The 14,207-nt window shown below is 55.3% G+C and overlaps 1 protein-coding gene across 3 annotated transcripts in view; it reads right to left on the minus strand.

The window, feature by feature from the left end:
• The window catches only part of SHISA6 (shisa family member 6), a 252,965-nt gene extending 242,261 nt beyond the window's left edge, over positions 1 to 10,704 (minus strand). For all 3 annotated transcript variants that reach the window (XM_065910769.1, XM_065910768.1, XM_065910767.1), the window contains exon 1: positions 10,064 to 10,704. In XM_065910769.1, the coding sequence (XP_065766841.1) occupies positions 10,064 to 10,704 (641 nt within the window). The remainder of the gene's footprint in view (positions 1 to 10,063) is intronic.
• Between the last annotated feature and the right edge of the window lie 3,503 nt (positions 10,705 to 14,207).

Consider the following 14,207-nt stretch of genomic DNA (forward strand, 5'->3'; position numbering starts at 1 on the left):
TCCCAAACGCTGGGGAACGGGGCCAAGCTCGCGGCTACCCAGAGCCTGGCTGGAACTCAGCTTCCACGGGTCCCGAGGAGGGACCAGGGCAGGAGGGTCCAGGGTTCTCCTGCCCCTCTGACCAGGGTGGGAGCTGCAAACAGTGCCCAGAAACTTCCATGCTCCCACACCTGCCTTCAGCGGAGGGTCAAGGACCTAAGCTGCAGACCCAGGAATGTGAGCTCTGCCAGGGACCGCCACCATGGCTGTGACCGTGAGCAGGACCACCACCAGCGGTCAAGACGGCTGAAGCTAGAGAGCAAACCCCAGGGCTCTTTCCTTTCCATGGGCTTTTCGAGACAGAGGGCTTGAGGCCTGGAAAAGCAGAGAAACTCCGGTGAAGATTGAGGAATGAGAACGCAGGGCTCAGAGAAGTAGAGCGGGGAGGCAGGGTGAGCTGGCCGGGATTCTGGGTCTGGCGAGCACTGTGCTCGATGTTATAAATGGGGCAGAGTGGGGAGCTGTGATAAATGGAGCTGTTTGTGAGTCGTATGTCTTTGTAATTAAAACTGGCAATGGTGTGAGGTCCATCCTCTCACCCCTCAAATCGCTTCTTTTCTCTAGTGCCCCATTACTCTCAGGAGCCAGGACTCCTGCAGAATTGCTCTGGGGGAGTCCTTTCAATATTGCAAAGGTTTAAGGGGGAAGTTGTTTTACAGTTGTTTTTTTTCTCCAATTAAAACCAGTGTGTTTTTGTGTGTTTTTACTTTTTACCTTTTCTTGGTATTATCTTCACAATCCTCCACCAGTATAATCTCAAACAGAAGATTATAAGCTTGAACGATTCTCGAAGAGAAGCCCTTTTCACTGCCTTGGGCGCCTTATGCCTGCAGGCAATGCAAATGGGGCCACCAGCCCAGAATCGAGGTACCCTGGTCCTTAGGTCACTCATCCTCCAGTCCCTTACAGAAATGACACATCTCAGGGGACAAGACCCTGATGCTGGGAAAGATTGAGGGCAGGAAGAGAAGGGGGCGACAGAGGATAAGATGGTTGGATGGCATCATCAACTCAATGGACATGAGTTTGAGCAAACTCGGAGACAGTGAAGGAGAGGGGAGCCTGGCATGCTGCTGTCCATGGAGTCACAAAGAATCGGACACAGCTGAGTGACTGAATAACAACAACAGGGGATGATTTCTTTGCTTTCTCAAGCAGTCTAAGCATCACTGACTCTTTTATGTTCAGGAAGGTGAGAGCCAGGTGCCCTGCTGGCCCGCAAAGGAGACAGTGGCCAGCAATGGACTAGCTGTGTGATTTTGGGCAAGTTACTAAGCCTCTCTGAGTTGACTCTGTCTTCTGTGAAACGGGCTCCAGACTCAGGGTGGTAGAAGGATGCAGTGAGCTCACACAGGATGCCAGGTAAAGAAGGAAGTCCTGGAGGAGGGGTGCTCTTCTGAGTATTTCCCCATCCTCCACAACTCCTGCTTCATCCACGTGACCTTGAGTCCTCACCTAACTGAGCTCTCAGGTCCTCAACACCAGCTTTCTGGAGTGACAGGTGATGGGGTCGGGCATCAGAAGCTCCAGGGAGACACAGTTCTCCACTTCCCGACGCCTGAGCAGAGGGAGGGGGACAGCCAGCCGCAGAGCAGAACTGACCTCTCCCAGAGTGCTCCAGAGTGGCCATGAGGGGCTGGTGGGAGCAAAGGCTTTGGCCCAGCCCCTCAGCACCCACTGGCTCCCGAGAAGAAGGCAGCCCACCCACAGCAGCGCAGCCCACCGCCTCCCCAGCACCAAAGAGGAACAGGACTTGGCCACAACTGCTACACCTGATGGCTCCTTGTCAACTGCCCTGAAACTCAGCCTGCCCCATCCTGGCTCCATTTCTATGATCAACCCCGTGGAATGAATGTACTTTTGGGAGTCTGGGGAGGCACAGTTAGCACACGAGGACTCTCCCAGCAATGCTCACCGGAAACCCCATCTTTCTGTGCTTGCAAACACTTCTGCTTCATCAGTGGCTGTGTAGCCCAAGCGGTGACCTCATCTGAGTGCCAGACTGCAGAGGTGTTGGCGTTCTGATGGAGGGGAGGGGAGGCAGGGCATGGTGGACACCCGGCTCTGACCATGCCTGGCCGCATGCATCCCAAAGAAACTGGGTCCCTCTACCCTCAGAATCAAACTAGGAAAGTTGGACTACCTGTCTACTATCTCATGCAGAAATGTGGGACCATATTTAATCTTTTCTGCGGGGTTATTTGAGCCCTTTGCTGCACATCAAACCCCTTCTTTTCCCCTCTCCCAGCTCCTCTGCTGTCTGCTGAGACACACTGGGAGAGCACGAAGCTGTTTTTCTTAAGGGCAGTAATCACCCTTCCATGTAGGGAGGGGCCCCTTCCGAGCGGTCATCATGAGCAGAGGACTCGAATGCATTCAGCACCGGGATGCCTCCTCTGGGCCCCTGCCTTTGGAGGCAGTTGACGCGGCCTCCGGGCAAGCAGGTCTCCCTCCCTTCTGATCAGTAACCAGCTGAACACCTCTTTCATTCATCAGCCTCAGCCCCGTGACATCGAAGCTTATAACCATCTACCCTAGGAGGATAAAAATATGCTAGCATGATGAAAAGTCAAAACAACACACATGGGCTCTGAAAGCACTTCCAAGAGAGGAACCATGGCAAAAATCTCTTGGGGAGAATCAGCAGGTGGTTTCCCAAGGTGACCATCGAGAAAGATGACACACGAGGACAGGTACATCCTGCTTCTTTCCCAGGAGGACTTGGGCATGTTGCGGGTGAAAGCCCCAAACTGCAAGCCACAGAGGTGAATTTCAACAGAATGATGGAACCCAAGTTTCCAGCTTCATCAGTCATCCTCCTCAAAGCTTCTCTGGTCCCCTCAATTTGTATACACCCTGGCCCTGCAATAGCTCGGCCCAGAACTGAGAAAAAGCAAGATGGGCGCCAGTGAAGGTGCTTCCATGAGTCACAGAGCTGTCTCACACGCAGGAGCCATCCTGGAGGACAGACCTGAAATCACCCACTTTGGGGGCCAAGGGATGTCTGGGGGCACTCTGAAAGGGAAAGTCAATCAGTCGTGTCTGACTCTGTGCGACTCCATGGGCTATTCAGTCCATAGAATTCTCCAGGCCAGAATACTGGAGTGGGTTGCTATCCCCTTCTCCAGGGGATCTTCCCAATCCAGCGATCGAACCCAGGTCTCCCACACTGCAGGCAGATTCTTTCCCAGCTGAACCACAAGGAAAGCCCAAGTATACTGGAGCGGGTAGCCTATCCGTTCTCCAGCAGATCTTCCTGACCCAGGAATCAAACCGGGGTCTCCTGCATTGCAGGGGATTCTTTACCAACTGAGCTATCAGGGGTGCTCTGGTCTCTGGCAAAAACTGAAACATGCATCTACCTGGTGGGTTTCAGCATCCGCACCCATCGCTGGGAGAGACAGAAGGCATTCACAGCCCGTGTGTTTAATTACAAGTTTCGGCCCACAGTTTTATCCACAACTCACTGCTCTGGTTCACAACTCTTTGGCTTGTGCTGTATTTTCCTTCTTCAAATGGTCTGCATTACTCAGCTATTATTAAAGGATCATAATAATAACCTCAGAGCAGGGTACTGCCCTTTACAAAGGAATTCGGAGAAACTGCCAGGGACCAAGGAAGTAAACGGAAGTCATTTTAGTGGACAGAAGAAATGAATGAGAAAAGGGCTGAAAAAAAATATAGGGAAGTAGGAGGAGGGAGAAGGCTGTCACTCACATCTCTAAATATCTAAAAGTTATCTGGTGATGACTAAGACACATGTACATAAAGTAAAATAGGAGAGATTTCCCACCGGGTGAGAAGACGAGGCTTGACCTGGTGGCCCAGGACACCAACACCATGGCTTCTAGTTCAAGATCGCTCATTCCCTCCCTGGGGCCCTTGGCATTGTCATCTGGCCTCTCTGGGCTCCAGCTGCTTGGCTTACAAAATTAGAGAGCTAAGTTAAATGACTAGACGGCAATAAAAATTCTATGGTTCTGTGCCCATGGATGACAAAATAAAAGAAGGTACTACTCTGACTTCTCAGAGCATTTTGGTTTTACTTCCAGAAATTTAAATGTATATATATAGATGAGGTTAGCAATGTGCCCTGAATAGGTGGAAAATAAGCCCGCTCAAGGCCAAAGAACAGAGACCTTCTGAGAGGGCACTGATAAACCTTCCCACCAAGCCCTGTCCCTGTCTGCAGCAACTGAAAAGGAAGATGTTGGCAGTGTGGAGTCATAAATGTGACCTGGGGAGAAATAAAAAATAGGTGTCTCCTAAGATAGAGAAAAGGGCGGCAGGATCACATTTTTAAATGTATTTCAAACATAAACTTGGGCTCAGGGGTAAAAGAAGCCACATGCCAGTGCAGGAGATACTGAAGACACAAGTTCGATCCCTGGGTTGGGAAGATCCCCTGGAGAAGGAAATGGCAACCCCCATTCCAGTATTCTTGTCTGGAGAATTCCAAGGACAGAGAAGCCTGGTGGCCTACAGCCCATGGGGTCACAAAGAATGGGACACTACTGAGTGCCTGAGAACACGCACAGAAATGAACGCAACCCAGGCCCTCATCAAGTCCATTAAAGTTCCCTGTCCCCATCGCCCATCTGAAATGGTCTTGACACTAGGAAATTCAAACCACAACTCTGTGGCTCCATGAGACATATACTGTCAAGGGATGTAAGACAAAAATGCACTTGAATTCATCCTAATTTCAAAAATAAGCTTCTGCGGGACTTTGAGTGGAGGGACGGGGGTGGCAGAGAAGGCCAGTGATGATACCCACCAGCCAGGGGCTGGGAGCTCCTTCCACCACTCGGTGGGGATTCTCACTGATTCTAGGGAAGGAGCCAGACCAAAGACCTTGTGACCATCCCTTCAGGCCACGGAGAAACAGGCAGAGGAATTGGGAAGAGGAAGCTTCTTTTTGAGTCGTTCCCTTCTCTCCCAGGCTCCAGGGCCTGTCCGTCTGGGATCATCTCTTGGTCAGCTCACTTTTTCAGCTCTAAAGCACTGCTTCCTGCATAGTTGATGTGAGATCGACTGCATGCTCACTCTGATCTCTCATTCAAACAGGTTGAAAACAATGCACTGGGCTCTTTCTCCTCCTGTGTCCTAGCAGCCGGAAACTGTGGGTCAACTCTTAGGACCACAGCAGAAGGTTTCTTCAAATGAACGTGCTCTGAGTGTGAGCAGGAAAGGGGACAGAAGTGCATGCCTTCCAGGGCTGAGGTGGGGGTGGAGCACCCAGGAAAACAGCAAACTACGTTCCAGGGAGGACTCCCCAAGCGCCAGGATTTTTGCATGGCTGACCCACTCCATCAAAAAGGAACTCTGCTTAGGGGCTTCCCTGGCAGTCCAGTAGCTAAGACTCTGAGCTCCCAATGCAGGGGGCCCAGGTTTGATCCTTGCTCAGGGAACTAGATCCCCCATGCTGCAACTAAAACCCAGCATAGCCAAGACTGGCATGCTGCAGTCCAAGGGGTCACAAAGAGTCAGACATGACTGAGCGACTGAACTGAATTGAGATATATATATATACATATATATATCTTTTTTTTTTTTTTTTAAAGAATGAATTCTGCTTAGCCTCATGGGTCAAGGGTAACAGGCTTACATTTTATGATTTGAAATGCTCCGTGCCGATAGCTGGTGGGCAGGGCTCATTTGTTGAATGAACACACATGCATGCGGCTGCAGTGGTCAGGAGGAAACCAAGCGCTGGGGATCTGGGCAATGCAATCCACTGCTGGCACCTGGTCACCTTCCTCCCTTTCCCATTGTTGCTCCTTTCTGTCTTCCTGGTATCCTTCCTCTGACCTCTCCCCTCATAAGCCTTCTTAAATTCTTCCACAATTTCGCTTCTCTCCCTCTGCATTTTTTCTTACTCCAAGAAAATGGCCCATGTAAGGCTAAAGACCTTCAGTCCAAGGCAAGATGCATTTTTTTTCCTTTCCCTCAAACTGCTACATTTGAAGTTTAAAAAAAAAAACCAAAATACAAGTTGACTCTCGGTTTAGATCAATTCATTCTAGTGAGCCCACGGTGCTTCAAAACATGGAGTGTTTGAAGTGATTTGACAATTCATTGCCCAGGAACCTGGGATGAGAACTCACTAAATCAGTTGGCAGAGTGGTCCCACTGCCGCAATTACGTGGCCTGTGCGGACAAAACAGGGCTCTTCAGGTTTGTAATTAATTTCTGTAGGAAGAAAAGGTAGGACACAGTGTTCCCTTGATGTTTCTAGAAATAAGCAGAAGAACTCAAGATGTAGGCCCATTTTGATTAGGTTACCTGGGGTCACGAATATGCTTCCTTTTCCCTAATGACATCAGCTCAGGTTTTTCTTCCCACAGCCCTGAGCACTTCTCCACGCCCATCTGCACCTTAAATTCCTCCACCCTTCATCCCTGCGCAGGCAGAGTGAGGACCCCGGGCATCTCCGGCCTCACCCACTGCACCTATAGCATCCTAAAAGCTTTCTGACCTCACTAGCCATTAAAGAAATAAAAAAGGCACACTGTTCCTCCCTCAGGATGATTCTCATCTCCAAGACTCTAATGAATCAACACAGGGTGAGGAGGAGGAAGGAACGGGTGGGAATGTGAGCGGGCTGGTTCAGAACTGAATGTCAACAGAGAGCCCTTTTCTGAAGCCGTGTTTTGGGCAGAGCCCCTGCCCCTGGGGCCTCGGCAGGCCCTCACTGAACAGACAGCCCCAGGGAAGCGTTGCCAAAGCTGTTCCGAACACTGAGCTCCGGGCAGGGATGCCCCGTGGTCTGGCAGCTTGACTCTCAGCCTGGGCAGGTGCAAAGGAAGGGCCAGATGAGGCTGAGAGCCTGGTGGGAAGTGGGGTCCCGGGTGGGAAAGGCAGGCACCCAATGTCAGGGCTCTCCAGAACCAGAGCCTGGCTCTGCCTCTGGTCCCCACGGCCACCTCTCTCCCCGCCCTGGGGTCCAGCTGAGAGTCCGTGCTCACGTGCTCCAGTGTGAGAGCTGGTGGGTTCCCCGCATATGCGGGGCGCAGGGTGACGGCTCACACAGACGGCAAGGTCTAATCGCTTCTGGAAAAGACTAAATCTGTTCCTCCCTGCAGGGACTGGAGAGGGGAGAGGGAGGCCCACCCTGAGGGGTGCGCATAGGGCAGGTGGAGGGCCAGCCAGGCTCGGACACCCGAGGAGGCAGATGGCCCATCCTGAGGCACATCCTTCTTTTGACCCTTCTATCACTCCCACAAACATCCCTCCCGCTCAGTCCGTCTGCCCATCTACCATCTTCACAGAGGCACACGCTGGAACAAGTCAAATAACCTTCGCCGTCTCAGAAAGGAAATGCCTTTGCTGAACTATTTCAAGGAGTCCGGAACAGAGCCCACATCCCACCTCCTCCGTGGGCCTCTGAGGATACATACACATTCCTCCTCCCTCACCTTCTCCAGGGAGGACTCATTACAGCGTGAATATTTATCTCTTTCTCTAGCACCGTCTCTTTTTCCCCTGCCCAACAAGACAATCTGCACCCCAAACTCCCTGGGACAGCAAGCATCAACCTCCAAGCAAAGTGGGAGCGTGGTGGTACCACGCGGGCACACCCGGGAGTCAGTGGGAAGCTCCTGCTAATGTGCAAACTCACCCTGCCACACCTGGCAAGGGAGAGGTCGGGGTGGGCTGCGATGTCCCTAAGTGGTCCAGAACTGAAAAATAAGTTTCTCTGATCTGCCCAAGGTCACTCAGGGAGTGTCCTGGATGGCTCACTTGTGCTCCATCCCCTCCCCCACCCCCTTAAACACAGAGACGGGCTCTGTCCCCTACCTAAGAAGCATCAACACGACGGCTTCCCAAGCACTGATCAGGCGAGCCTGCAGCTGCTGGAAGAGGTGCTGTGAACTGAATAAAATCAGGAGGTGAATTTGAGGGAGGAACAGCCCACATTTACATAATGGTCTGAGGGCTGAAACTCATCACCCTTCCGATGGCTAGCTCTCCCCCAAGCTAGGAGAGAAAACGGCCCCCACGGCATCGCCTTGAGACGCACACCCATACACACACTAGTCACCCTAGTGGGGTGGGCTGGGGGTTCAGTGTGGTGAGGCGACAGGGATGTCTCCCTCCAAGGTCACAGCCCACAGGACAGAGGCCAGCGCCAGCCTCCTCAGGCCACCTGCATCCTCCCAGAGGATGATGAATAAACTCAGTAAGAGGCAGAGGAAAAGGCAAGGGACAGGTTTCCCAATGGGGTGCAGACAAGAACGGCCTGCGGACGAGAGAAACCCAAAGAAAGCTTCATGGGAATCAGCCAGCTGGAGACCACAGCCAGCCTGGAAGGGGTGATGAGAGGCCAAAACAGTCAAAGAAAGAGAAGGTGGACAACCCTGGGGACCTGGAGGCAGAGTCAGAGGAATAAGGACCCAGCACACCTGCTTCAGGAAGGGGAGCCAAGAGAGAGAATTCTTTGCCAGATGAAACCCGAAGGACAGAGTGCCTTGCCCTTATTTTGCTCTCCACCCCCCGATCCTCTGCTTTTAAGAGTCAGGACTGACCACAAACTATTTGTCACAACTCCTCCATCATTTTCCCTCTAGCCACTGACTTACTCCCTGAGGGACAAGTTGGGGGTGGGATGGAGCAACGGTGCTTCAGGGTTAACGAGCGATGACGATAAACCCATCTCCTTTCGGAAGCTCAGTTCCAACACTCGAGTTTGTCAATATCAAAGTACCCATACTTTGTGGATTTTGACTCAAAATCAGCCACAGAGCATCATCTTTTATCAACACCCTCAGTATCCGGGGTGGGGGCGGGGGGGAAGAGATGCCCAGAAATTTCTATCTGCCTTTCTCTCTCTTCATCAAGGTACAGGTGATTAATGTCCTCAGCAGTAAGAGAAGAAGGTTTTCAGGCCAAAAGGATAACAAGCCGAGTGCAGAGATGAGCTGAAGCTCTAGGACTCTGGGTGGGGGCCTGCAGGCAAACTCAGAAGGAGGGCTGGTCTAGGGGGTGGTCTCCATGACTAGGGCAGTGCCCACATTTTGTGCCAGAAACGGAGGCACGTTCCAGAGCAGGGTTCGTTCCTTGAAAGACTCTGCTGAACCATGTCCAGCCATTCATCAGAGCTGAGCTTGCATCCCCTGTGTGCATGGTTCCCTGAGTTGTAAAGAGAGACTGGTTTCTCCATTCCCTCAGCTTGGACCTCCCAAGGGGCGCTCCGGAAGCTAGGGTGGCAGGGTGGGAGGCAGTCAGGGTGGAAGCCGGGACAACCATATCTTGAGCCCTTGGCATAAGTTTTGGCAGGAGGCAGCCCTCCACTGCCTCCCTGGTGTAAGCAGTGAAAGATGCCCACCAGGTTGAACATAGCAAGAAGCATTCACTCTGAGTTCTGCCCACGGGGCTTAAAAGAACAAGTCCTCCAGTCTCAGCAGGGCAGATAAGCATCCTACCCGGCAGGATGCAATGAAGAGAAACCATCTGCCCTTGGTCAAGAAGAAATGGACAGATTTGAATTCTTGCTTACACAGGAGGATCCCTTTCTCTATCACCCCCATCTCTCTAAACACCCGGGAACAGTCAGTCCACACTCTTTTCAGTAAGGTTCCAACACTGTTCAGCTCCCTATGTCCAAGATGACTGCTCCGGCTTGATTCAGAAAACCAAATGCAATAAGCGCCTACAGCGAGGTGCCCACCTGCCATGAAACCTGCACCCTAGAACCCCACCCTGGATTACGGGAAGGTGCACAATTGCTACACTCAAACTCGGGGATTCCACCAATATCTATTTGGCCCTGTAAATGTCCCTACCAACCAAAGCGTGCGTGTCCGGTTCTGAAGAAATGGAGCAGAGGGCGCCGAAGGCTCTGATTTATTGCCTGTCAAAGAGGCAAGGGAGGGAAGTTGACTTAAGAGAGTGGAGGCAGCCCGAGGAGGGCGGGGGGTGAGATGCCCAGAGGACAGGGAAGCCTGAGAAGAGGGGTGAGCCGCCGGGAGGGAGCTGGGGAGACGGGCGGGCCCCCCTACCCACGCCGGGCGGCCGCGCTCACCTGTGGATGTTCATCTCCCGCGGCGGGCGGTGGGCCTTGTCATAGGAGACCTTGGCGAAGACGCCGGCCACGATGACGAAGGCGATCACCCCGCAGGTGATGTAGACGGTGAAGTTGGTCTTGTCCTTCTCCGGGTCGTACTTGTTCTCGGGCCCCGGCGACACCACCTTGGTGCTGGGCGTCTGCACCCACACCGGGCTCTGGTAGTTGGTGCACTGGCGCTGATCCAGCTTCTCGTGGCGCTTCTTGCAGCAGAAGCGGTAGTAGCAGGTGCCGCAGCAGTACAGGTAGCCGCTCTCGCTGTTGTTGCACTCGAACTCCTTGTCGTATTGGCCGCTCACGTCGTAGTAGCCCCAGCACGTCTCGTAGGTGACGGCCGCGCTGGCCGCCGCCACCGCCGCGGCTGGCTGTCCCCGCCGGCTCCCCGCCTCCGGGCCGCCGGGCGCCCGGACGGTGCCGTTCAGCTCGCGGCCACCCCGGGCCAGGGCGCCCCCGGGCCGCCGGCCCCCGACGGCCGCAGCGCCGGCGCTCAGGGTCCGGTTGGCGGCGCGGCCGCGGGCGCCCCAGGCTCCGGGCAGCAGGTCCAAGGGCTGGAGCGAGAGCAGCGGCAGCAGCAGCAGCAGGAGGCGCCGCAGCGCCATGGCGGGGCCGGGCGGGAGGGCGCGGGAGGCTTCCGCGGCAGGCCGCTCCCCGGGCCGGCCGGGCTCCGAGGGGGGCCGCGCGGGCCGGGCGGGCGGCGCGGGGCGGTCAGCGGCGCCTGGGCGATGGCGCCATCGGGGCGCGGGCGGGCGGGCGGCGGCGGCGGCGGCGGCGGCAGCGCGAGGTACGCACGGACCAGCCCAGCGCGGGCGGCCGGGGCTCAGGCTGCGCGCCGGCTCCGCGCTCCCCCCGCGGGCTCGGCGCGCCTCCCGGGCAGCCCCATCCCCCGCCGGCGGCGGCAGCGGCGGCCCCGCGCGCGGCTCGGCTCAGGCGGGACCCGAAGCGCGGCTCCGGGCGGCGGCGGCGGCGTGGTCCCGTCCGGGCGGATCCTGCGGGACAAGACGGAGAGCCGGTCACGGGGTGGGGAGACCGGGAGGCGGGCGGCGGGCGGGGAGGGAGCGCGCAGCCCTCGAGGAGCGAGGCTGGGGCCGGGAGGGGCGCGGAGCCCGCTCCCGAGACGGGGCCCGGCGGCCCCGGGGCGCACCTGCCGCCCGATCCCCGGCCGCCGGCCCCGCGCGCGCGCGCGCCCCCGCCGGCTCCCAGGGACGGAGCGGGCCGTGGCCGGGGTCGGGCGGCGAGCGGGGGAGCGCGCGGGGCCCGACCTCACTCACTCACCATGCCCGGCTGCGACTGCAGAGGCGGCGGCGCGGCGGGCGGGCGGGCGAGCCGGAGCCGCCGGCTGGCCGCCTGCACTAGTGCCGGAGCGTGTGCGAGAGGAGCGAGGGAGACTCGCACTCACATACCCGCACACGCGGGAGCGCCGCGCGGGGAGGGGACGGCCGGGCCGGCGGGGGAGGGGAGGGGAGCGGAGGGGGGCCGCCGCTCGCCGCCGCCCACGTCTGCGCTCCCGGGCGCCCGGGGAGGGGGCGCTCCTCTCCGTGGCTGCCCGCTTGCGGCGCGAGCTCCTCTCCGAAGCTCCGCGTCACCAGAGCCCAGGACTCCGGTTCATTTCCACGGCGAAGAGGGGCCCGGGTGCGGGGGGTGTGGGGAGGGGGGCGTCCCCTCTGGAGCCCGGCAGCTCCGGCCCGGCCCAGAGCTCGTGGCCGCTCCCACCCCTCCCCGGTCAGGGCGTGCGCGACCCGAGCGGGTGTTGGGGTGTCTGCGAGCCTTTGCCTCTCCCTAGTGGCGACGCTCGCAGCTGAGGGACGCGGTCAGGCCCATTGCTACAGGTTCCTAAACTGAGACCTGGGGTCACGTGGCTCGCCTGAGGTTACCCGGCCACCGGCGAGCGGGGCCTAAGCGCTACGCGCCTTGGCAGTTTGCTCTCCCACCGGTCCCCCATCCTCCCTCGTGCATACGGGCAGCCCTGGGCAGGCCTCGTTTCCTCTTTCTGAGACTTTCCCCAGAGCATCGGGGCAGAGTTAGAAAAAGTCTCTGAGACTCAGCTTTGAAATGCCTTCGCTTTAGCTGATGGGGGCCGGCGGCCGGGGGTGGGGGTGGTGGAGAAGGGGGCGTTCCTGCGTGGTTACTGGTTGGGTCTGTAGAAAGCAGGCCTGGGTCTAACTTCAAAGCCATGAAGCCACCCAAGGGGGAGTTGTAATCATCATCTGACCATGATGTGTGTGGGGGGAGGGGGCGGTGGGCATAGAGGAAAATGAGAACGAAAAGTAACGTCCAAAATTCTGCCCACGGTCCCAGCCTGGTTGAAGGCAGGGGACAGATCCTCCCCGTGTGGGCAGTAGAGATTGTCCCCAAAGCTGTCCATACAGTCCCAAGTGTGACCCGAACCAAGGACCCCAGTGCAGGAGAGGCGGAGCACATTTTCCCCAATCCGGAATGCATCAACAGGTCTGAAACCCCGATCCCCAGACACGAGAGGGAAGTCTGGATCCTGGGATGGGGGGTTTCACAAACTCCCCTGGCAGCCCCCCACTTGCTACTATCTCTCCATCTCCTCCCTCTTCCCCCGCACCCTTTGCCACCCACCCCACCCCCAATTCTCTCTACTCAGCCACCGCCTTCTTTTTGATGACCGTTCAAGGAGCGTTTATTTAGTCAATCCTTACTCTCTACCCAGGCTCTAAGCGCTGAGATAAAAGATGAACAAGACGGTCTGTTTCCTCAAGGAGGAGGAGCTTGTAAACCACTGGGCAGGCAGATAACAGGTTGAGGACCTTATCCCTGGGTATGTCCCATGACAAAGGGGGCATAGGGTGCTCCAGGAGGCCCCCAGGAGAGGGAAGGTGGGTCAAAGGCAGCTTTCTCCATGAGATAAGGAGCAGAGTCTCAAGAAGGGCTGAAAGTTAACACAGACAACAAGAGTGAAAGGGCACTCCCTGTCAGAGGGACCATCTCTCACAAAACCCAGCAGACAGGAAAGAATGAGGGTATGTGAGCCTGGGAGACAGTAGCTGAGCATAAACTTGGAGGGAGTCTTCCAAATAAAGCTGGCAGAAGGGGGTTGTATTCCCTGCCAAAGAACTTGAATTTATCCTCCAGCCGATGGGGAACTATTGGTGGGTTTTACTCAAAGCGAAGACTGTCAGATTTATGTGTTCCCTGGATCTCTTAAGTCTGCTGGAGTAAGGAACACTCGATTCAGACTCTTCTGAAAAGAGAAATGTGAAAACTTTTCTGATAATCCAGGTAAAACATGATGAAGGGATGAAGTAGGAACTTTTGTTGGTCAGAGGGCAAGTTCAGGACAGCATTTAGCAATGGCCGTGTTGATATGCCCTAAGGGCCATGTAAAGAGCCCTAAGTGTTGCAATTCAGCACAAGGATTAAGCTCAAGAGAGCAGATAAGAAAAGTATATACATTTGAGAATCATAACATATGCCTGTGCATTTGGGAATCATAAAAACATATTCTTTACTTTCAGATTATGTGCGATTTTAAAGCCAATCACTTCCTTTTCTCTTCCCAGAGCTTTCACCTCTCCATCATTATTCCAAAATTGCCTCTTCCATATCTGGGAGCTTCCTAGCAATGGATGGAAATATGCCTTCCTCATGTGGGACTCTAACAAGATTTGATTCGTGGCACTTAGCAAGGAAAATTGCTTTGTCTTTTCAGACCACCCTCACAAATAAGTTCTGAATCCCTACACTCGTAGATGGTAGGTAGCATAAACAATCTCACAGAAAATAGTAGATATCAGAATCGAACTGGATGTTAGGAATTATCTGTTCCAACTCTTGGGGTGGCTCCGTGGTAAAAAAAAATCCACCTGCCAATGCAGGCGACACGGGTTTGATCCCTGGGCCAGGAAGATCCCCTGGAGGAGCAAATGGCAACTCTTTCCAGTATCCTTGCCTGGGAAATCACATGGACAGAGAAGCCTGGCAGGCTATACTCCATGGGGATGCAAAAGAGTTGGACATGACTTGGCAGCTAAACAATAACAAGAGTTCCCACTCTTACCGCATGCAGTAGACTTTACATCTTACTGACACTTTGCCCTTTGCAGTTGACCAGGCTGATGGTCCACCAATACTCATTACC

This window comes from Muntiacus reevesi, chromosome 18, assembly GCF_963930625.1.
Source record: "Muntiacus reevesi chromosome 18, mMunRee1.1, whole genome shotgun sequence".
NCBI classification, from domain to species: domain Eukaryota; kingdom Metazoa; phylum Chordata; class Mammalia; order Artiodactyla; family Cervidae; genus Muntiacus; species Muntiacus reevesi.